Genomic DNA, 22,287 nt, shown 5'->3' with positions numbered 1-22,287 from the left:
TTATATTCCAGACACAAAGCTGGATCTCAGGAGCTTGTCTTGGAGAAGTCGTATGAGCTAGTGTAGTTGGATGGAGACAGCAAATGCGATCTGAATTTGAGACAAACATCTGATCTATAAATAACAAAACAGCAACTCACCCCATTTCTGAAGGTCTGGCACATCTCACAAGTGTACTGATATCACTTTTATAAATGCTTGGGGCATTTATTTATTAGGATTATCTCATGATGAGATAATGCATTCCTTGATGTCTACATTACTCATAAGCATCCTTTAGTCTTTAGTGAACTTCACATATTCTCCATTATTACCTAAATCTTCAGGCAACCACAAAATTTATCTGCCACTAAGTCAGTTGAACACACAAAGAGGAAGGGGGGGGTGTGTGTACTTGGAGAGCATACACCTCGCTCAACGTACCCATCTACTATCACACATAAGCCAGTGGCCAGTGCACAGAAATGTTCAACAAAAGGGATCAGAAAGTGGCAAAAAGACATTTATCACCTCCTCACAGTGCCGGACACAGCGCAGCAGAAAGCACAAGTCTTGCAAAAGAAAGAAACAAGCACAAGTTAACCCATCGATGAGAGGGAAGAACCAAGTTTTGCTCCTTACTGACGGGGAAATGGAACGACTGAAGCTGATCGTGTACCTTCTGGTATGCTGGAACCTCCATCTATTGCTAGCAGCCGCAGGCTGCTGATGCCTCAAACTTTCTGACAGGATGACAAACTGCTGGGGTACCACTGGCCGCAGGCGCTGCCGCACACAGCGGGAGCACAGTGTGACTCCAGCCCCTCCACCTGCCCACTGGGACACCCAGGCTGGCCGAGCGCCACGCACACAGCAAGGGCTCGGGGTGCCTTTGCTGGGGATTTGCTTCAAACAGACGCTGCCGAGTCTGAACATTTCGGCGCAGAGCAGTAAACTGCGAGATGTGGCTCCTCCGACCGCATCCACCAGCCGCAGCCCCCACACTCCTCATCCCCCCACGATGCTGCCAGAGGATTCCCCTTACGCATCAAGTGCCACCAATGCTGAGCTCCGTCCTTTGCAAGGCTCCACCGCACGATCCTCGTGCAACCCCAACTCCGAGAGCCTCACAGAGAGAAAGGCAGGGGAGTTTCCTGATAAAACAGCATCATCTTTCATTTATTGCCCTGGACCAGAGTAAGATCCTTCAGAACCGAGGAAAAACTTAACCAACGTACTGTAACGGAACGCGTATGTTTGTTTTTTAAAGGACCGTGTGAAAGAACCGGCGCAGCGGATGGAAAGAAACTCCTGGTTCTTTCTCCTCCTGGCAGAAGCAGCCCCCGGACCGGCAGCCCCCGCAGGCTGTGCTGGAGCAGCACTCGGGGCCGGTGGGAACGCGGCCGGCGGTGCAGCCTGGCCGCCCGCCGGTGACTCCAGCCGGTGACTCCCGCTGCCAGCCCCGGAGCCCCCGCCGGCAGCCGCGTTATCCGCCCCCCGCAGCAAGCGAGGCGCGGGGAGGGGAGGGTACGGGGGGTCACCGGGTGCCAGCACGGAGGGAGAAAGCCCCCCGCAGCCCTCCTCGGCTACCGACCTGCCCGCAGCCCCCCCCACCCCCCCACCTACCTGCCCGCAGACCCCCGCCCCGCTACCTACCTGCCCGCAGCTCGGGGTGCCCCGCCGCGTAACCCGCACGCCCCCCGTAGCAGGGGTAGCAGCTCCTCCAGAGGTAGGGGTAGTGCGTGCCGGCGGCGCCCGGGGGGGCACCCAGCAAGGCCAAGCACCCCAGCAGTAGCCAGAGCCGCCCCCGCCCCATGCCGGCCACAGCCCCGACCCCGCGCAGCGCCGCACCGCGCCGGGAGCGCAGGGTGCGCAGGGCAGCGCGGGGCGCGCAGGGCAGCGCGGGGCGTTGCGGAGGGGCGGCTCTGCCTGCGGGCGGGCTCCGCGCCGCCCCCGCCCCCAGGTGAGGCCGGGCCCGCACCCCCGGACCCCCCCGCGGGAGGAGCGAGCCTGGGGGAGCTGCTGGCCCGCAGCCCCGGGGCGACCGCCCGCGGGAACGGGGCGGGGGGGGGACCCCGGGGGGGTGGGGGGCGGCGCTGCCCCCGGGGCTCACGCCTGGAAGGGGCTGAGCCGCAGGACCCGCTGCCACATCGCTGCCCCCCGTAGGGGGTGGGGCGGGCAGAACCAGCTCCAGGAAAAAAGTAATAAACCAGCGTATTTGTCCCAGATCGGGGCACAGCGGGGGGGGGGGGGGAGGGGCAGGGTGCCCCACGGGGGCCCGGCAGGGTGCCCCACGGGGGCCCGGCCCAGCTGCGGCGTGGGGGGCTTCACTCACACATCACATCACGTGCAGGGTGCAAGGCCAGGGCCCCGCAGCATCCCACCGCCCCGCCAGCATCCCGCAGCTGGTGGCACTGCAAGCAACAGCAAACCTTCACCGGGCTTCTCTTAAAATAATGCCAGAAAAGAAATCTTCATCCACAGAGTCAAGCCCAGATGAGGAATGGCCACTGTGGCTACCCCAAGGAAAACCATAACATTACTGTTTCCTGCAAGACAGAGCCTAGATTTTTATTTTACCTTTTTCATTAAACAAGACTAACAGATTGGATTTTCCAGAGGCAAGCTCAAAAGCCTCATTCAACTTTCTGGAATGTTTTGAAACAATGTGCTTGCAGGGTTGAGCTGAGGGAGAGCACAGCCTGCTACTTTGAGATGTTTTAGCAGTATTATTTGGCTGTAGTAAAATTCCAAATTAAAACTTGTGGTTTAGGCTGCAATGAATAGCATTCCATGAAAAATTTTGAAACACAGAGAGAAGCTGAATCCAGAAAGAAAATAACGATTTAAGGCTATTTCTGCCACGGTTTCCAAAGGAAGGTGGACTCCAGTCACAAGTCCCCTCTGTAGCCCATTCCAAGCGGAAGCATTTCAGGGACCGCTTCAGCTCATCCGAATAGTCACCCATCGCAACAGTTCACCTGCTTCTCATCAATATTTCAAGTTTAACAAAAAGATCTGACTCAAAAATTTCTCAGTTACTTTATGGCAAAAAAAGATAATCTTTCTGAACTGCACATTGTTAGAAACGGTCTGTGGAGGTAAAAATCTGTGCAAACCACTGATGTGCCACAGCCCGGCAGCCAATTAACACGCATCTTCCTCTCACTGCCTGGTAGGTGCAGCAGCATCCCCCCGAGATGCTGCTCAGCACCGGGGCAGGGAGGACACTGGGCAGAATAGGGACAGGAGGAGGGGAAATGCTGGAGGGGTATTCCCAAGAGGCACCAGAAATTATACCTGCCCTCCCTGAGCCCCGTGATGGGCTGTCCCGGTGTGGTGCTCTGCAACACACCTCTGTGTGCATGGTCGTGGGCTGCCGTCCTGCTAGAAGCCCCTTTTCCATCTATCCAATACTTCACCCGTTTAGAAATAACATATTGCCAGGCGTCAAGAATTTTCATTGCTGGCCCAGGTCGGGTCCTCGGGGGTACGCCCTCCGAGCAGTGACATTTAAGCCGCTCCGATGGCTAGTGTTGACACTTTTCCTGTAAATGTTTCCAGTAGTGTTGACATGCAAAAATGAATGTTGCCACAGAGCTATGAAAAACGGTTTAGACTGACTTCCTCAGTTCAGTGGTGTTATTAAGACATTGTCTATATTAAATCAGCCTTGCATGGAATGCAGATGAGTCACAGCGAGCGCAGCTCTCCCAGTGACTCCCGGACTCCACAAGCACCAACCAAAGGGATCTTTCCACTGGCTCCATGACCTGGAAATTTCTACTACCTGGGTATAGGCAGCCCCCGACAAAGAGTGCTTGCTCCTCACCCTGCACAAACGGATGCTAGCACAGCCGCTGATGTTCAACAACTTATGTGACAAACTTGTTCAATCTCATCCTTTCTTAGACTGCTAAGAAAAAAAAATCAATAATGATGAGAGGCTCAGAATTTTCCAGATGGCTCTGTATCAAAAGTACATCAGGCTTGAACATAAACAGAATCCTGCTTATGTAATAAGTTATGCTTGGCCAGGGTTGAGCCAGCTCGAGCTTCCTTGTCACCTAATTTACTTCAGCTGATTAAGTACTAAGAGTTGGTTTGAGTATGGCAACACATTACAATCAGCAGCAAATCGTTACTGCTTCCTGTGGAACCAGCTAGGAGAGCATGAACATCCAGAGGGGTTCTTTAAACAGCGACCGAGCTGGGCTGAACCCATAACTCTCACAGAATTTCATTCAGATTCAGTCTCGGCATTAATAAATTCTCGTAAGAACCCAAACAAATCACAGCTGATGATGCGGCACTTTGCAGTTCAACAGCACGTTAAGTCATCCCTGCACAGCCACAGGTCAACCGGCTTAGGTAAACACAAGTGCTGGAACCTTCATCCAAAGAGTACCCAAACCCCAAACCAAGTTTCTTCTGACGTTTGAAACAGGATTCTACAGTTAAAAGGAAAACGCCGAACAGAAAATATGGAAGCAGTCCAGAAAAATGCAAAAGGTGAAACACAGAAGGGGAGCGGGAAGGAACGCGGCTGAGGCACAGGGTTTGCGATCTCGGGGTCAGCACAGCATGAGCCGTCGCCTCGTCTGGTGTGTAAAAAGCACGTGGCGCATGGCTGCCAGGGGATACAAGCAGTGCAAGAAGATTTACAGCTGCTGGCTCACGCAGCTTTGCACAGCGGAGGTGGCCAGCAGTGGATGTGCGCTTTACAACCCCTGCTTCAGCATCTTTTATGCGCTTTGCTCTTCCCCGGGGGGCATTTTCCCTGTTCAGGGTTAGCTTCCCAGCCTCAGCTACCTGGGGCTACTGCAGGCGAGGTTTTCATCTTATTCATCAATTATAGCTGAAGAAGATACCGGAGGAATACAAAGTGGAAAAGTTAAGAGCTTGTAGTTTTTCCAGGTGTGGAGTCTGAACTCTCCCTCTTCCTTCCAGTCAGGAGTTGGCTTATTTCAAACAAGCCATCGAGCCCTCCCTGACCCATTTCAAAGGGAATTTAAAGGGGGGAAAATCCCCGTAATACGGTGTTCTGTAATGGCACCTGGATTAACCAGCCCATGGCACTGGTACGTAATAGTTCCCCGAACCCCTCATGACACTAAGGCTTGGCTGGTGCAAATCCCAGGATCATCCACTCAAACGGTTTCAGCAGCTGGAAGAGGAAGGTTCACCACTGCGGTTAAAGGCTAGTCCACAGCAGAGGCTACCCCTCTAACAGGCAGTTACAGCTTAGGGAGGTCACTCGCCACTTCTCTCTCCTGCTAGTCTTTCAGCCGAGGTCAGAGAGAACTTTGGCACCACCTGGATCTATCTGCCTACACCAAGAGGAACCTCAGGTGCCAATCTCTTCGGCTATGACATCTTGACTCCATGGATTCACAGCTCAGGCGCTCTGTCGTCATGCTGCGCCGTAATGTTGGCTGATGAAGAGTCAGATAAACAAATAGCTCAAGAAATTTAGCATGTACCAGTTATGCATGCTAATAACTGCATGCTGAAATGTATTCCAGACAGATTTTTGAACCCCTCTGCATGTGCATAAGGAAAACGTTAGCTGGCAATTAAATGAACTAAGACCCCCCCTGTGTGCATGAACAATCCAGCTAAAATGTGAATTTTCATTTAATTTTGGAGCTAATGCCCTTGTCCTAAGAAGGCTATGAAAAGTTAAAATACTCTTCTCTATGTGAAGTGGTGCTTAGAAGAATAAAATAAACAAGCCTGTGAGAATCGCATTTTAGAGGTTTGGTTTATGATGCTTTCTAAGACCTCTCTCCACTGCATACTTGGCTGAGCTCTCTCCATCATGCCTGTCACTAGTGCAGGACCCTGTGCATGCCGACTCTTCCAAAAGTGTGTGCAAGCACCCTGGTTTCCTGCAAAACCTCCTTCAGCGAAACAAGGAAGTTGAAGGATGACTTAGTACCACTGCAAAAATGAGCTCCTTTCCCTGGGATGTAACTTAGACCTGAAGCAGTGGTGGCCGATGGATCTAGAAAAGGGGCTTCCACATCTTTCAAGTCTCTAACACATAACGTTGTATAGCAGAACCTCAAGATGTTGTTCAAACAGAACTTGAGCTCCCCTAGAATTTGCTATACCTCAAAAAGGCTTGTAAAAAAGAAAACCTGTTTGTTTCTGGTAAAAAAACCAACACATAATGTCCCCAAACCACTCTAAAGACAGCTTGTCTGCTATAGCCAAAATTAGAAATACAGCAATGCTTGAGAGGCTCATGGTTACAGGTGTAACCATCCCATAGTCAACCAAACAGAAACACTCTACAAGCCCCTGCGTAGCTGTATATTATTGATACTGGTAAATCATATGAGAATTAGTAGCGTATCAAATATATTTCTTTGTGACTCTAGATCACTAGCTCATGTTCACACCATGTAAATAAGGATGAGAGCTGGTACCACCCAGGGGCTCAGCGCTGTAATGTCAGCTTGTCAGACCCCAGATGGGTACCAGAGCTGACTGGCCCCTTCCTGGTAGCATTAGCAAACAGCCCAGGACCATATAAATCCAAGGGCAGATTTTCTTTGTAACTATAATCCCTTTAGCTCAGAAGTGAAAACACACTGGACAGCCAAACACTGCTGCTGCTACTGCCCGTCTCTGCCTGTTTCGTGGATAAGGTCAAGCCAGGAGCCATCCTGTAAGGTACCAGGCCAGGTCTGAGCCAGCAGCGTGCATGCACACACATGCACACACACGCACAGACACATACCCCAGCCCCGTCCTGGGGTGGGCATTACTGGCACTGGGACATGGCAGCCAGCGGGAAGGAACTGGGGGGGCCTGTTGCTCGGAAGATGCCACATGTGACCATCTCAGCTCATCGTTGTGCCTGCCAAGCGTGCCAAGCTCTGGACAGCCAAAGGTTTCAAGAATTTCTTACATTTCTTTGCAGTGTTTCAGGAGAACATTTGCACTCATTTTAAGATCCCAGTCATCAGCCAACCAACCGGCACCCTGGCATGAGCAAAACTCCTTTTCTTGCCCCTTGCTCCTGCAAGGGTATTCCTCCACCTCCATATTTCTACAGTGAGTGAATCAGCATAACTTCAACCAATTCTGGGCAGGAAAAGCAGCAAGCTCGCCCTGAGCCATACCATCCCTCTGTTTCTGAGCAGAGGTTAGGTTGGGAGGGCCTCACATAGGCAAGATTAATTTTTTCTAATAAAAAAAATCTCCTACCTTAGAAGCAAACACCGAGTCCTGGTAGTTTTCCGCCTCCCCACACAAAACATCCTGCTGATGTTATTGCGTAGTTATTTGTTTAGCAGATACTTCAAAGAGGAGGACTCTGAAGAGGCCAGCTTGACGTCACTCCCAGCCGGGCAAGAGCCAGGAATCAAGTCACAAGGGTAAAGCAAGTGAACTGCTGGCTTCTGAACCCACGACTCATCTCCTCGGGCCACCCTCAGAAAAGATGCAAGGTCCAAACCCTCCTGCCCAGCACAGAGCCAGCAAAGGGCTCCAAATATATAACCTCATCTTTGGAGACCCAGGCTGCATTGTTCAGGCTCCATCAGGACTTTGATCAAGAAGAGCTGAATATTTTGCAAACTTTAAACATTAATGAGTGCCTCCTGTCTTTTCAAGCTGCCCCGTCTCTACAAACACGGATCTAATCCCATCCACTTCTTCATACTCGCATTAGCATTCAGGGTGTTTGGAAAGAGTTCCTTACCTGACGCAGAAATAAAAGTTAATGTCAAAAGTGGTGAGTGCAGCAAGGTCCACCCACTGTCACGCTAGTAAGACTGATGGAGAAGCACAAACCACAGAGAGGGTAACTAACACCTGCTTTGCTGGTGCGTAGAGATTTACACTTGAGCAAAATGGGAGTATATGAGTGATGTGACCCAATGCAAATTGTAGTCTCTGTTTAATTTAGAGCTTAATCTTTCCCATGGTCTTTTTTTGTGCGTGATGAAACCTGCACACTGAACAAGGAGCTCCAGGAGGATGATGGCAATGACCGCTCCACTGCCACCAACACCGCATCGGGGAGGGACGGAGGCAGGCTGCCACCTCCACTGCGACAAGGGGATAGAGGGGGCAACTGCCGGCTCTGTAGGCATGACTGGTTACAAATAATACTAAGAATATATTGACATGGATTCACATTGTCTCCCCTAAAAACGAACAAACAAACAAAACAAAAAAAAAAGGAAAAAACCACCCCAGATTGTTTGTTTTCACCAAAATCCTGAACCTCTTAATCATCTGAGAAGCTAATCCTCATCAGGGGAATTCTGGGGAAACCGAAAATATTTTAGCTTGGCTAAGATAAGGGCAGAGCTGTTTATTTCACACATCTCTACAGTGGTATAGAGCCAGGAAATACTTTCCAGTTATTTTCAACAAAACAAGACAAATGTACCAAATTGGCAAGAAAGTGACATTTTTCTGCAGAATTCTTTAGTGTCCAAACCGATATCCACAGAAATGACTCTTTCCCAGTTTGTCAGCAATCTTTGTTAATTATTTGGAATACTTTTGGACTTCTGCTAAGCAAACCAGTGCTGAAAATATGCGAGAACTCCACCACAAAAACGTGACCATCCTAAGCAATCAATAAAGTACCCTGCAGCAGGCATTTTAGTGTCACCCTAGAGAATACCTGAGCTTCAGATTTCTGGATGGCAGGAGCCCGGTAAAGGTGGGTTTATGATATTGTCAGTGAATCCTGGAACTGCAAGATACTCTAGAAAAATGTATCTTGCTCTTGGCTCTGATAAGCAAATAGCTTTTTGCATTTTTCTGACTCTCAGCTCCAGCCGACTCAAACATGCAGCACTTGCACAGATAACAGTCAGGGAGAAAAGGACGGGGAATCTACTCGGTGCAAAACAGATTTGAGCCATAGGAGAAATGGCCACGTGAGGTGAGGCTTGCTCTGGATGCTACATAAATCCCATCCAGTATTTCCATTTTGCAAACACAAAGCTGTGTCTTCTCTTTGGCTTTGGTTTGAAAGCAGGAGATGTGAAGGGGAAGGCAGGGAACAGTGTGACAGTATAGATGCCGAAGGAGAAATCTCACCTCTTTAGAGGCAATACAATACATGCCATCGACTTGAACAGGACCAAGATGTCACCCTGAAAACATCACTTCTATCAGGTCAGGCTTTCCTTCTATGCCCGTTACTTGCACCTCTAAACCTTCAGCAGACAGAGAGCACCTTGGGTGGCTAAACAACATCAGAAGCGTGCACTGTATGAGAAGGTTTCCCCAAAAGCCTCTCCTCTGACAGCCACCCTGCCGCCCATGGCTCCAGTGCCGATCCCCCCGCAGCCCCTCGCTGCTGGGGCTGGGGTCGTACCAGGCGGCCGCGCACCCCTACCTGCGCATGCCTTCCCGTCCTGCTCCAGCCGCAGCCCCGCCGCGCACTTGCAGTAGAAGCTCCCGATGGTGTTGCAGCACTGGAACTCGCAGCCCCCGTTGCCCGTCTCGCACTCGTTCACGTCTGCAAGAGAGAAGGGGGAGCACAGGTGAGCTGCTGCCGCCGGACTGACTTCGGGGTACCGCACGACAGCAAACCCAACCGCTCTTATTGCGGCTTAGTCTCCTAACTTTTCACCGCCAACAAGAACATTAACCAGTACAAAATGATCCCCCTCGTTAGATGCTCAAATGCTCAAGATGGCACTATCCAAAATAATCCCATCCTGGATGAACACTGGCACTCATATGCATGAGAATATATCTGTTATCACAAAGTGATGCTACACTCTGTAATAGCCATCTTGCTCATGAAAATAAGCAAACAAATTTTTTTCACATTAAAAATCTGTTGGTATAGAAGTTTTATCTTCTTGTCTTAAATCAGAGTGGTGGAACTATCATAGCTTCCCACGAAAATGTCTTCAAAGAAACCCATGCCAAGTTGCCTGAATAGTATTAATCCAGAGAAGACTAAACTAAAAGGTCGACAAAACCAAAATATCCATGTAGTACACATTTTCTACTATTTTTTGTAACTCAAGCCCAGAATAAATCACATTACCTTACCAAAACCAGATATTTCTCTTCCCTTCAGCCTGGGGTGGGCCAGACCCTTAAGTAATGGGGAGCACCTTTCTCAAATTACCTTTTAAATAGAGTGAATGACTCATTACCAGGTAAAAACAGAGGCATCACCCTCCCCCCACCCTTATTTTCCTTGTTACCTAAACACAGGCTCCCTCTGCTCCTCCGTTCAGTTCCCAGGGATTTAACAACTGGGGACCCAAAGGAACTGAACCCTGTACTGCCCCTCTAACTCCAAGGCAGCATCCCCCCCAGAGTCCATTGGGGAGCTATTAATAAGCACTGGAGATGCTTCCCATTCAAGCATTTTCACACCTCGTCAAAACATGACAGCTACTTTAATTAGTAAAAAAAATAAAAATAGTGTAAGTTGCCAAGGTTCCCAACATACAGCGCATCAACCGGTTACATCACCCTGGGTGAAGAGGCTGGAATACCCGAAGCCCGCTGGCGACAGCCTACCCGCACCAGCTGCCCAGGCTCTTCAGGAAGGTGTGGGAGCGGGAGCCAGCCAGGGAGCTCTGCCTGACTGCCCATCCCTGCTCCAGCACACAGCCTGCATCCTTGGTCCCTGGGAGAAATACCAAAGGCTCAGCTATGAGCATCGCTCCTGCCACAGCCTCGGGAACATCTGCCTATGGAACGGCGGGGAACGGAGACCGGCAGCGAGGTGGGAAGGAGGCAACCTTGCGCCACATCGATGTTAGGCTGGTGTAATATTTTCAGTTACAGATCAAAATCGAGCCCAGATTAAGAAACGCTAAGTTTCAGTTCAACATGTGAAATATATGGGGAGGTTTCAAAAAGATTTATCAGCTGTTGGCAAATTTTTGACATTTGGCACTAAGCGAGGCACTCTAAAAATGTATTTGCACTTAAGAAGCCACTTTTTTTTTTTCTCTCTTTAAAGAAGCATTTCCTTCTTAAAAGAAAGTAGAAATATGGAGACAAATACTGTTTTAAGGCATTTGGTCTGGATGGAAGAATAATGAGCTGTAGCTTTGCCAAAACCCTGTGCTGCAGCCATACTATACTCTGTACATTTCCCTCTGCTACTGCAGATAAATCTTGGTTTTCTTTTGCTCACCCAGAGCCGGCAGAGCTTGCTGTCTGTCAGCAGCCAGCCCCACTCCCATCTGCTCTTCGCTCTGAGCCCGACTCCAGCTCTGCTGCCTTTGTGGCCAGAGGCAGACGGGATCCTTCGACAAGCCCCAGGGAACAAGGCTAGGACAGGCCCACACCGAGAGGGAGCACTCCTCGAAGGGCAGCCAGCCTGGCTCTGCTTCAGGATGCCACAAAGAGGTGGCCTGCAGGCAGCTGGACCGCTGTGGACCTCTGCACGTGTTATTAGCACGTCCCATGGAAAGGAAAAAAAAATGATATTGAGGTGAGCTATTGTGTTATGCTTTAGTGGTCTGCAAATAGGGACCGTGAAGTAGCGCAGCGCAGCGCTCGCTGCAGGTGTGACTGCCAGTGGTGATGGGGACGAGGATGGGAACAGGGATGGGGACAAGCAGAGCTGCCACCGTGCCCCAGGCACCCACCGCACTCTGCCGGCAGCACCTCCCCCACCTGCAGGAAAGCTCTTTGCAGAGGCATCCCTTGCAGTGATGCTCTTTATTCAGGATAAAACAGGCCCTCGGTCGCTCCTGCGATACCAATAATAAAAGGTGTCTGCGGGTAGTGCACAAACCTGTCAAGTCGTAAAGAATGAAACGTATTACCAGCCAAGAACAGAGGCAGGGAAAGACAGGGATCAAAACAAGGCTGATGTGATCAAAGAGACGCAGCGTTTAATTCCCTCAGCCTCTTCTAATTCAGTCCTGTCTGGGCTCGGAGTTCCCTAACTACTTCTGAAACACCAGACCGTGCAAGTTTTGTTTTACCTTTCAGAAATCCTAAAACCTGCTAGAGCTTAACAAAATCCCCAAGGGTTTATACTTGCTTAATCCTCTCATTGCAGCAACCTGCCAGTGTTCAGAGACCCATGGCTTGTTCCAAAGGCTTTGTGTAAGACAGGTTACTGAGTGGTGAGCAGGGCTACCCAGCAGTTCCCCTGCCTTCTCTCTGACAATGGATTTTCATGCTACAGGTGTTACAAAGATGAATTCAGCAACACCATAAATTGTAATTAGATTTTCATGTGCTGTAACTGCCTATTGCAGTGTCTGTTGAAGAAAGGTGTGTTACTGTCACAACTGTAAGGGGAAGAGTTTTATAAACCAGTTCTGGGAACGAACGGTTCATCAGTTAAAGCTTTTCCTCCTTTCCTGTTCTCCCCAAAGACCTGGCAAACCTTATACATGTTGTCCCACCGTGAACGGTTTCCAGACAGACGCCAGCTCTGGCAGTGACGCTAACTGGTGACAAGACAGACCCTGGTTTACGTGCTATAAGAAAAGTGAATCCAAGTGCTGTGAGTGATGCTCACCACTACAAGAGCAAATTCTTGTTCCTGCTTTGTGCATTGTTCCTATAGCCATTATCACATGGGTTTTACTTACACAAACAGTACCAGTGGTTCGACGCATTGACCGGGCAGTGCAGTATTTCAAAGAAATACTCACTGACTTGTTATGGAGAGCAGAGGGGGAATTAGGAAATGCGACCCTGGGGGATTTTATAAAACTTGGAGAAGGCTTAAGAATTTGAAAACCTGATGATTTAGAAGTTAAAAGGGCACCGAAACATCTGTCATGCGGAGTCAGGCAAGGGGGGAGGAGGAAGAAAGGCTTATCGGTTTGAAGGTCCTTCCACAATGCAAGTAGCCTGCTAGGAGCGTTCAGGGAGAAGCTTATAATCCAGAATTTGTCTGTCTTGGCCCTGCTCATCCTCATCATGTTTCCTGGTTTAATAAGCCTCTTGTGAGATGGTCACAAATCAGCCACTGGCTTTTCAAAAGGCTTTGCTGTCAGGTTGCGTAAACTCTGACGGAGAGGAGTTAGTCAATGAGCTTGAAGGGTTTCATATGCTGTGTCTGTGCTGGGTACAACTGAAGTCTAGCATATTTGAAGGGGGTTTTGTTATTATAATTTTTTAACAGCAGCTTTTATATAAAGTTCCCTTTAATCTTTTAAATGGATGCAATCTCTGCAGCTTCCCCGTGAGCCAGAAGTTTCCCCAGAAGATGCAGTGAGAGCAAGAGTTATTCTTGCCTCCACGTTTTGTAAAAATAAGCATTGTGGTCAGACTCTGCAAACACTTTTTTCGGTTTCATAGAGCTTGTATTTATCAAAGCTTTGTGAAACTTCCTTCCTCCGTGACTGAAACATATGATTCATAAATAAAAGGATGAGTGTTCCTCATGCCCTGACTCACCCCATGCTCCGGCACCACCACGGCCTGTCTAACCCATACGCCTTGATCCCGACCCCCCATGTCCTGCCCAGGAGCTGCTCCAGCTCAGAGCTGACCCCAGTTTGATTTTGTGCCACTGCACCCAGCGAGGCATCCCAACTTTCGAAAGGAGGGAGTCCCAGCAGTGCTCTCGGGGCAGTCAAGCAAAGCATGAAAGCTGTCAACAGAGGGAAGTCCCTGCACTGACCAGGACAGGGACGGGGAGGCTCAGTGCTTGTCTCCACGGCTCCTCCTAAACCTGAATCGCCTGAATGCCAGAGCAGGCTCCTGTCCCCTGCCACCGCCGGCACCTCAGCCAGTGAAAGTGCCATCGCACTCCCAGGGCACTAATTGCCAGCGACCGCAGAAAAGCAGCTCGGAGATACTACGGCCCATCCTTGTTTCAAAAAGCGGGGAGGCCGAGGTTAACTATTTCGCTATCATCAATTTAGGGCTGTTTGGCCATCCTGAATTAGAAGATCTTTGAACAAAGGATACCTCGAAATTGCCAGCAACCCCCCAGCACAAAAGTACGAGATTTATTTTGCCTCTGCCAGGCAGCCATGAATCAGCTGTCACCACCAGCCAGGTGTCACGAGCAGAGAGCGGTAAAGCTTGGTCCCTAAATCAAACCTGACCCTCCCGAAGCTGCGAGCTAACTCAGAGCAGCTGGGCTGGAATCAGTCCTCGCGGGCCCTCGGAAGGCAAGAGCCTGTATTATTCCCTGGAGGTTATTGTGCACCTTTGAAACAACCCATCAGTATTCTAGAAAGGTGTGATGGCTGCAGGCGCTCCCTCGCTCAGCGTGCTTGGCTTACACTGAAGCATTTCGGCATGCATGCCATATGCCACCCACAATTACAGACACTCTTCTCCTTGCCCCCAAGGGACGGTGCCTTTGGTGCCACAGGCCACCAGCCAAGACCTAAACCTGGCCCACGGACCGTGTGTTCCTGAAATCACTGCCTTGCGTCCAGCTTCTTTTGCTACAATATTAATCCTGCCTAGAGCTTTCTTGGACTAATATTTCCTGACAAACATAAAACTCAGTTCAAGTTCACTGAAATGTCTGAAATACTTTCACGGAAACCAGGGCTGGCTTTGAGCACAAGAAGGGACAAGTTACCATTTCCCACTGAAGCCAGGCAAAACTCGTGGAACCTCCATGCTTCTCGTAGGGAATCCAGCCAAAGCATGCAATTCTGGCAAAAGTCTTAGCCCTGTCCAAACTCCATCATTCAAATCCAACCTGAGAGACCATGATCCTCACTCAGACTTGAACATTGCATGTTTTTTTACAAGACAAGCCTGGGGTAGAAAAGAGTGCAACATTGCATGTGGCTCAATAGCAAGGAACGAAACGACTGCAAACAGCCTCGTTGGTGCTCAGAAAAGTGCTTGCAGGTACACAATCACCTGTAAATGTTTGGGGTCATGGATGTAAGTCTGCTGCAGCTTTCTCAAAAGCTCAGCTGGAGGGGAGGGGTGAATGGAGGCAGGACTGCACGAGACCCTTCAGGTTATTTTGATGCGGTTTCTGTGTCCAGATTACTCCTGTTGTTCCTATCACCTGGGAAACTCAACTTTTCACCTGCATTGGATGGTTTTTCAAAATGAAAAAAAATAAAGCCAGTATCCAATACTACTGAGCCCATGTGAACCTCAGCAACGATGGGCTGGCATTTCCTGCACTCGTATTTTCGTGGCGGTAACACAGCAGCCAGAGCATGCACTGCAACGTGCTTGCTCCTCTCTGTAGATTCCCTGCAGACCCTTGAAACCAAGTATGGGTCGCCTCGAATCACACCCACAGGCTCCACCTATACTTGATTTCTAAGGTCATGGGCAGTGGATGTCAAGGAGCTCCTGGAAACCTGTTCCCCAAGAAAGGCTTCTTTCTATCCTTAGTTTTATTCATACATTATTGAAGTGCCGTGTAAATGTAAATCAATTGTGAAACTCTATACAAGATTTCTGTTAAAAATTGGTTTCAACTAATCTGTTTGTAAAATACATACATTTCCTTTTTATTTTTTAAGAGAGTTAGGAACAGATAAGAAAATACTGTACTGAACATTCAAGCACATAACAAGTTTCTCCAAATAATCTGTGCTCATTTAAAAACACCAATCTTCAGATAATTCACATCCCCACTAAATTAAAGGTAGGCAGGAATCAAAGGTTAATTAGAGGAAAGATGCTCCAACACAATAAAATTTAGACTTTAGATATCACCTCACTTTTCTAGCTCTGTGCTCCCTCTAGGCAGTGATCACTACAGGTTTTACAGCATTGCAGTAGTTTATATTCATGCTCATTATCTTTAGCAATTGTCTACCTACCTATGCAGTGCCCAAGCTAGCCAGAAACAACCACAAGGTTCCTATGATAGAATCACCCCTGAATTATTTAATCCTTCCCAGACACAGCCTAGCCTTCAAAGATTGAAAGCAACCTCGACATCTGAAGTGGCAGGGCTGCAATATGAAAAGAAATACATCATTTTAGTTAATTTTTTTTTTTTAAATATCCATAATTTTAAGCAGCTTTGCAGAGGAATACTTAAGGCTTTTTATAGAAGTTCAGTCGCACCCAACCAATGACCACGTTTCTCATAAGACTGAATTCATCCGCTTTGGAAGAATTTCATACTGCTACTTTAGCCTTGCACCTGTGCAAGGTTTGTTCCAAATATATTCCCAGTTTCCAGCTGAGTCCAAGTCCCTCCCAGTATCAGGAAGGGCAGTGACTGACTGTCTTTGCATTGTGCCTTTCCTTCTGCATGGCACTGTACAGTCTGCTTACCTGTATTATCCTCCTGGCATTTCTCTCTGCTGGCCCAGAATAGTCCTTTTAAACGCATCAATGTATGTTCTTATGCAAAGCCCGGACAGACAGACAGACCAAAAGCTGGGGTGGGTTTTGGGCTGGCCATCAGGAGGGCTGTGGCATTAGCACTGGGCTCAGATGCTTGCTCACGGGTCCAGCTGAGGTCCTGCCATCTCCTTTGCTCCATCCCAATTTGGTGCCTGCCAGGAGCTGCATCCCTGTCCCCGTCCCTGCCCAGCCCTCTCCCAGCACGGGCCAGGGCTCCAGCCAGACCGAGAGCCCTCCAAATCAAAACGTGAACCACATCTCTTGAGAAACTAAACGTCTTGGAGGATCTGCATTATTGCGATGGGATTTGGAATTGCAGGTAAACCTGGCTTGATCTGAAGAGTTCAGAGCCTCAGGACCATGGCTGAGCGCCGCAGTGGTGGTACTCATTCTGCATTGACCTGGCTGCTATGCTCCAGCATTCACAAACCCACTTTGATACCTTTTGCTAGGAAAGGATTGAAACGAAATACTGGTAACAGTAGGTATTCCTACCCTGTATGAGAATCCTCAAGTCATTTTAAGGAAAGCAGAATTCAAGCACATCTGGTATTTTATTTATGGAGGTTACACACTCCCACATGAAAGAAACCATCCACTTAAACTGATAACAAACCCCCCCCCCCCCTTCCAATCTGCCTTTGGGCTAAGAGACCATTAATATTCACAGCCTATTGTCAAGCAACTTTACAACATCTTGTAAAAAGGCCTGAAGGAAGTTTAAATGCCAAGAGGCCCCAGTTTCCAGCATCTGGCTTTCCCTTGAACAATGGCTGCCCCTTTTCCAGCACACCCAGAAAACACACCATGAAGCCACAGAGTCATCTCCCAGCTCGCAAGCACACACATCAGCCGAGTTTTGGGGATTCAGGGCAGAGAACGTGACCCTCGCTAGAAAAAGGAATGTCTTTGTACGTTATCCTGACGACTCATAAAAGGTAAGCGCACTGCAGACCACAAAATCATCTCAGCTATCTGCATAACTTGCAATTCCCTAGAAAGGAGGACCAGGGTCCAAATTTCGGTGCCAATGTGCCAACCTCTTCCCCATCCCACCAGGTTAAGATTTTACATGGCTTAATTTCCCTTAATTGAGTAAAATCAGCCAGCAGGAAGGTGAGAGGAGCTGGCAGGAGGTTTTCTCGTGTTCCACTGCCATCTCTTCCTGGCTGAGGATGGCAGCCCTGGAAAGTGCTGCAGTAGCAATGTGCCGGTGGATTATGAATGAGCAGTTACCCACGGGTGTCAGCAGACAGGTCTCCAGAACCCCACCACCACCACCCCCACACACGCGCTGAGGGGCTGGCTGCAGCGGGGCAGCCCAGGGCATGGTCCAAGCCTGGAGAGCATCACCACCGCTTCCAGGAGCCGGGGGCAGGGAGAGCATCTCTCACCGCAGCCCACGCCAGCCTGGCAAAAGGAGTGCCAGCGTCTGCTGAAAGCACAACTGCAGGATTCAGACTGTGAACAGGGACCTTGCTGGCACCAAATTCCCTCTCCAAATCAGAAAACAATGATCACCATGTAGGCTGTGGAAAGAGGGTGTGAAGCAGGACTCCGGGAGGGACGATCTCACTGGGATGTGTCTCAAAGGTGAGGCTGTGTGTGTCAGGCTGCCAGCCAGGAGAGCGTGGGTGGGAACATCACGCGGGGCTGCAGGTCACAAGCTGCAGCACCAGGCTCGGCTCCCCCTCACAAGGGCCCTTTCCCCTCCGAGCGCAGGGAAGTTGCAGATTTCCCAGCCACGAGCAGACTGATTCCTCTGCGGTTCTTACTGTGACTGTTCTGTGGAGCCAAAAGCTTCCACTGTGCAGGTGGTTTTGACTCTCTTTGCTCTCTCCAATCCTTTACGTTCATCTTACCTCATGCCGGTGTCCAAGGAGGCTCTCGTGCTGCCGGGGTTTTTCCCACAAGCCGTGAGAGGGACCCAGATGCTGCTGGTGCTCTGCCGACAGCCAGGATGCTGCGGCTCTGCCCGAGAGGGAGCAAGCGAGAAGCAGAACCTCAAATACTGCTGTCTTCATTCTTGTTCCTTCTGCTTTCAGCAGCCCATTTCCTCACCTTGGATAGAGCAAGCAGACTGGATTCATTCCCAGTATTCAGGGAAAACCCTCTTGCTGCTGGGACTCTTCCTTTTGCACATCCTCTAAAGGTGGCTGCAGTGACTCTCCTCCCATCACTCAGCCAAGACATCCCTGGCAGATATCGCAGCAGCTCCCTAACCTCACAGCCACTTGCACACCAACAGCTCATTATTGGCAGCTCTCTCCTCTCTCTCTTCATTTAAACACAGCCTTTATTATAAATATAGGGGCAGATATTTCGGAGATCAGCTGTGCACTCCAAGCGAGACAGCTGTATGGCCTCCCCGTTCCCCACTGGTGAACCAGCATCCCCAGGAAAATAGAATTACTTATCTGGAAAATGCAAAGCTCATATCCTCAGCTGGCTCAGTCCCAAATACCTGTCAGCGATACTGACCTGATGCCTATAGAGAAAATCATCTGTCTGGATGCTGTGTAAGTGGTTGCTGGATGTTTCTGCTCTGTGATGGTCCGGAGATTGGTCTTGCTGCCTGGGGCCTTGTGCCAGCGTGGTCTCTCTGGCTACAGGAGAGATCCAGTGCCAGTCTTGGCTTCAGAAACATGGAATGGGTGTCCGAGACCAAGTGTTCCTACTGATGTTACTGCGCTGGCTAGGTCAGTAGAAGAATGATTTTGATTCCTGGTTTCAGAAACCATCTGCCTGACTCAACACCTCTGCGACGACACCTGGGACAACGACCATCAGGGTGAAAAGCGCGGTGATGCTTGGACTGCTGTCTGCTGCTGTCTAGTGAGAAACAGTGTGGTTGCTTTTTCCCATCATCAACTTTTTCCTTTTTTTCCTAAAATAATTTTTAACTGCTTCATTATTTATTATTGCTAAGGGAGAATTTCCATTTCCTGAGCATTTCAGATCCCGAGACCTGCCTTTTTCCTCTTTAGCACGGACAATTGCGAGCCAGCCCAAGCTGGCCGCACACAGAACTCCAGCAAACTCCAGGTCAGACGAGTGTAAGACTGACCCTTCACATCTAGTACTTACAAGACTGGAAGGTTTGGGGCATATACTGCTGGTAGGGCAGCATCCATGCCCGGACAGGACACTTCAGTTTCTTAAATACCTACCAAAGGTGGATGGTTCAGGTCCCCAGAACTCACAGCATGGAACTGGCAAGCCAGCAAAGACCAAATGAAAAAAAAGCCAGATTAATTTCTTAGAAGGGAGTCTCCTGAAGAAAACAAAACCTGTGAAATCTGTTTTTCCAACAGAATCTGCACTTACACATACACTATTACATACACATAATATAAGTTCTATCTGTAATGATTTTTCCCAAAAAAAAAACCTCCATAAGCTTTGAAAAAGCATGATTTTTTTTCCTTTCTTTTGTAGGGAAGTGACCTTTAAGAAGACAAAAAAAATTAAAAAAAGTTGCTGTGTTATGTTTGACCAAAAAAACCCAAAAACTTCTAGAGTTTATATAGATTAAAAGTGGTTAAAATGGGGATAAAATATTTTTTATTTAACTCCAAAGGGGTAACCCTGCAGCTCTTCAATGGGACAAGTTCTCACCACAGTCCGAGGGTGAGGCAGGCGCTGGAAGGAGCCCCAGCTCCCGGGATGGGTGAGCAGCACAGAGGCTCTATCCCCTCCCTCTGGCCGAAGGAAATTTAACAGACGCAGCAGTTTGGAAAGGGCCGCTGAACGGGATGCACTCACGCAAAGATGAAACTTCGGGTAGTTCTTTTCTAAAAATCAAGTTGCTGTAGCGTATCTTCATTAAAACAGCGGCACTGGGAAAGGAGCTGGGTGATGTCCTGAGAATCTGAGCTACCCTGGTTTACAGCCCTTATAACAACCCGTCCATCCAACCTCACGGAACATCGTCCCAGTGACGAGCACTCCTGATAATCGAAAGGAAATAAGAGAATATGCCTTATCTAAGCAGTTATGCACAGAAATAACAGAACTGCATGGGTCCTACAGACACTTCTGCCTGCCTGAACGTGGGTTGAAAGACGGTATTTGCAATTGTTTCTCTGAAAATCTGCCAAACCGATGAGCCTGCGGCACGAGCACATTGGTGTTACAGCTTTGCTGCTTCTTCAGTAAACTTGTTCAAAAAGTTTGTCAGCAAAGCAGAAATTAAACATAACAGCCATGCTTGGTGGGGATTTTTTGTTTCTTTGTTTCTTTCTTTGTTGTTTTTCTCATTTTGGTTTTGTTTCCCTTTCCTACAGCTCAGCACACCCTGGGCTTTGGCAACCAATTATGTAAAAACGGCTTTTTCCCATGGTGTAGGCAGGAGGTCCACCGGGCTACTGCCGCCCAGGGAAAGCGTGCATTGGGGTTGCAGCCCTGGAGAACACAAGGGTGTAACCGAGGGAAGAGTTTGGCCCCAGGACAAGGAACCCAAGGCATGGGACTCTCCCCTCACTGCTCAGTTCTTGCTGCAGAAAGCGACGGAGCCCCTGCTTTGGGCAGAAGTGCTTCAGGTGCAGAAGGGTATTGAAGGTGGAAAAGACAAGCTGCAAAATACAAGGTTATAACCAGATTTGTAAAAAGGAGAAACTGTAAGGATGGATTATATATTTTCCTGTCTTTCAGATTCACATCTTTACCCATCTAACCATCTATAAACTCAATGTCTTTCCACGGATTATATTAAATGCTCAGACAACCTCAGCCTGTCTCCTCCTGATCTACAATAACAAAGACATAATAAAACAGCCATGACAGGCAGCACCTCCAGGAAATCTCTCTTTTTTTTTTTCTTTTTTTTTTTTTAAAAAAAAGAAACAACAGAGCACAGCTTTTCAAGAGAACATGCCTGATGCGATCTGCCGCGGTCTGCAGGGAGCAGATTATCTTTCACAACTCTGTAGCTTCCTGCAGTGCTCAGATAAAACTTACGCCGTGCAATGTTCATTGCTTTTCACAGGCTTTTTTGTTCACCCATAATTTCTTCCGTAATTCTCTGTCCAAACTGACATCATCTTAATTTTGTTAGTCGCTTATGCATCATTTTTCAAACACTTTTGATGTATCTGGGCTTTTCTAATTTTTTTTTTAATCATAATCTTTGCGTCATAAAGCACAGAGCACAAGGCTGTACCTGCTATGATGCCAAGGGCAGCGTGCGAGTCATCTCTGCGATGCTTGTTAGGGCATGTTGATGTAGGAAATGCAACAGTATGCATATAAAGATGCATACATATGTATATACATGCACTGTCTGCTGTAAGCAGAGGTTTGGAGAGCTCCAGGGGAGACGGCCTAGAGGCCACAGGTTCATTTCACCGCAGCAGGATCATTCCCACATGTACCAACGGTGGATGTGCAATCTTACATCTCCTGTTTAGTAAAAGCCAACCTTTCCAGAGGGATTGCATTATCATTTTTGGCTCCCGTTAAACTTCTCACAAATATAAATATGTTAGATGGCCAAATTACATTTAATCAATATCACAATGAGGGCTTTAAATTTTTATGAACTTCCATTATGAATTTTTATCAAGTTGCAGAAGACAGTGAGTTGATGTACGTTGACTGTAAACTTTGCAGGTCTTTTTTAATTCGACCCCTGGACATGATGGGCTATGCCATGAAGAGTTCCAAAGGATTTTGTCTACTCTTTAAGGTATTTCTTTTTTTAAAGGTAAGGAAAATGAAGTTCAACCATGTCAGTGGTTCAGTTTGGGTAAACGCGTGACAAGAGGTGCATTTCTGCTCATCACCTTTCCCAGCTGCATGGCTTCCTCCAAGACAACACAACCATCTTTCCCATGAAACTGTGACCAGGGACTTCCCAGAGTCTCCCTGACCTAATGGAGACTCAAAATCATGCCTGCAATCTCTTCACCTGCATCGAAATGCAGAAGCAAACGGCTTGCTGGGATCGGTCTGTCCCTGCTGGAATGTGTGCGAATACCTGCCAGATCAGTGCCAGTTACTTCTTTAGGCTGTGCAAATGTTCTGGAGGGAGGAACA

General features: G+C 48.6%; 1 protein-coding gene across 3 annotated transcripts in view; it reads right to left on the bottom strand.

The window, feature by feature from the left end:
- The window catches only part of MEGF6 (multiple EGF like domains 6), a 107,308-nt gene that overhangs the window by 48,264 nt on the left and 36,757 nt on the right, over positions 1 to 22,287 (bottom strand). For 2 of the 3 annotated variants that reach the window (XM_055704785.1, XM_055704786.1), the window contains one exon: positions 9,353 to 9,475. In XM_055704785.1, the coding sequence (XP_055560760.1) occupies positions 9,353 to 9,475 (123 nt within the window). Of the gene's footprint in view, positions 1 to 1,635; positions 1,954 to 9,352; positions 9,476 to 22,287 lie in introns of those variants that run through there. The other variant, XM_055704787.1, reaches the window with a different exon arrangement.

The sequence above is a fragment of the Falco cherrug genome, chromosome 3 (assembly GCF_023634085.1).
Source record: "Falco cherrug isolate bFalChe1 chromosome 3, bFalChe1.pri, whole genome shotgun sequence".
Classification (NCBI taxonomy): Eukaryota; Metazoa; Chordata; class Aves; order Falconiformes; family Falconidae; genus Falco; species Falco cherrug.
Note: the sequence above shows the minus strand (reverse complement) of the source record. Positions and strands in the feature narration are given on the sequence as shown.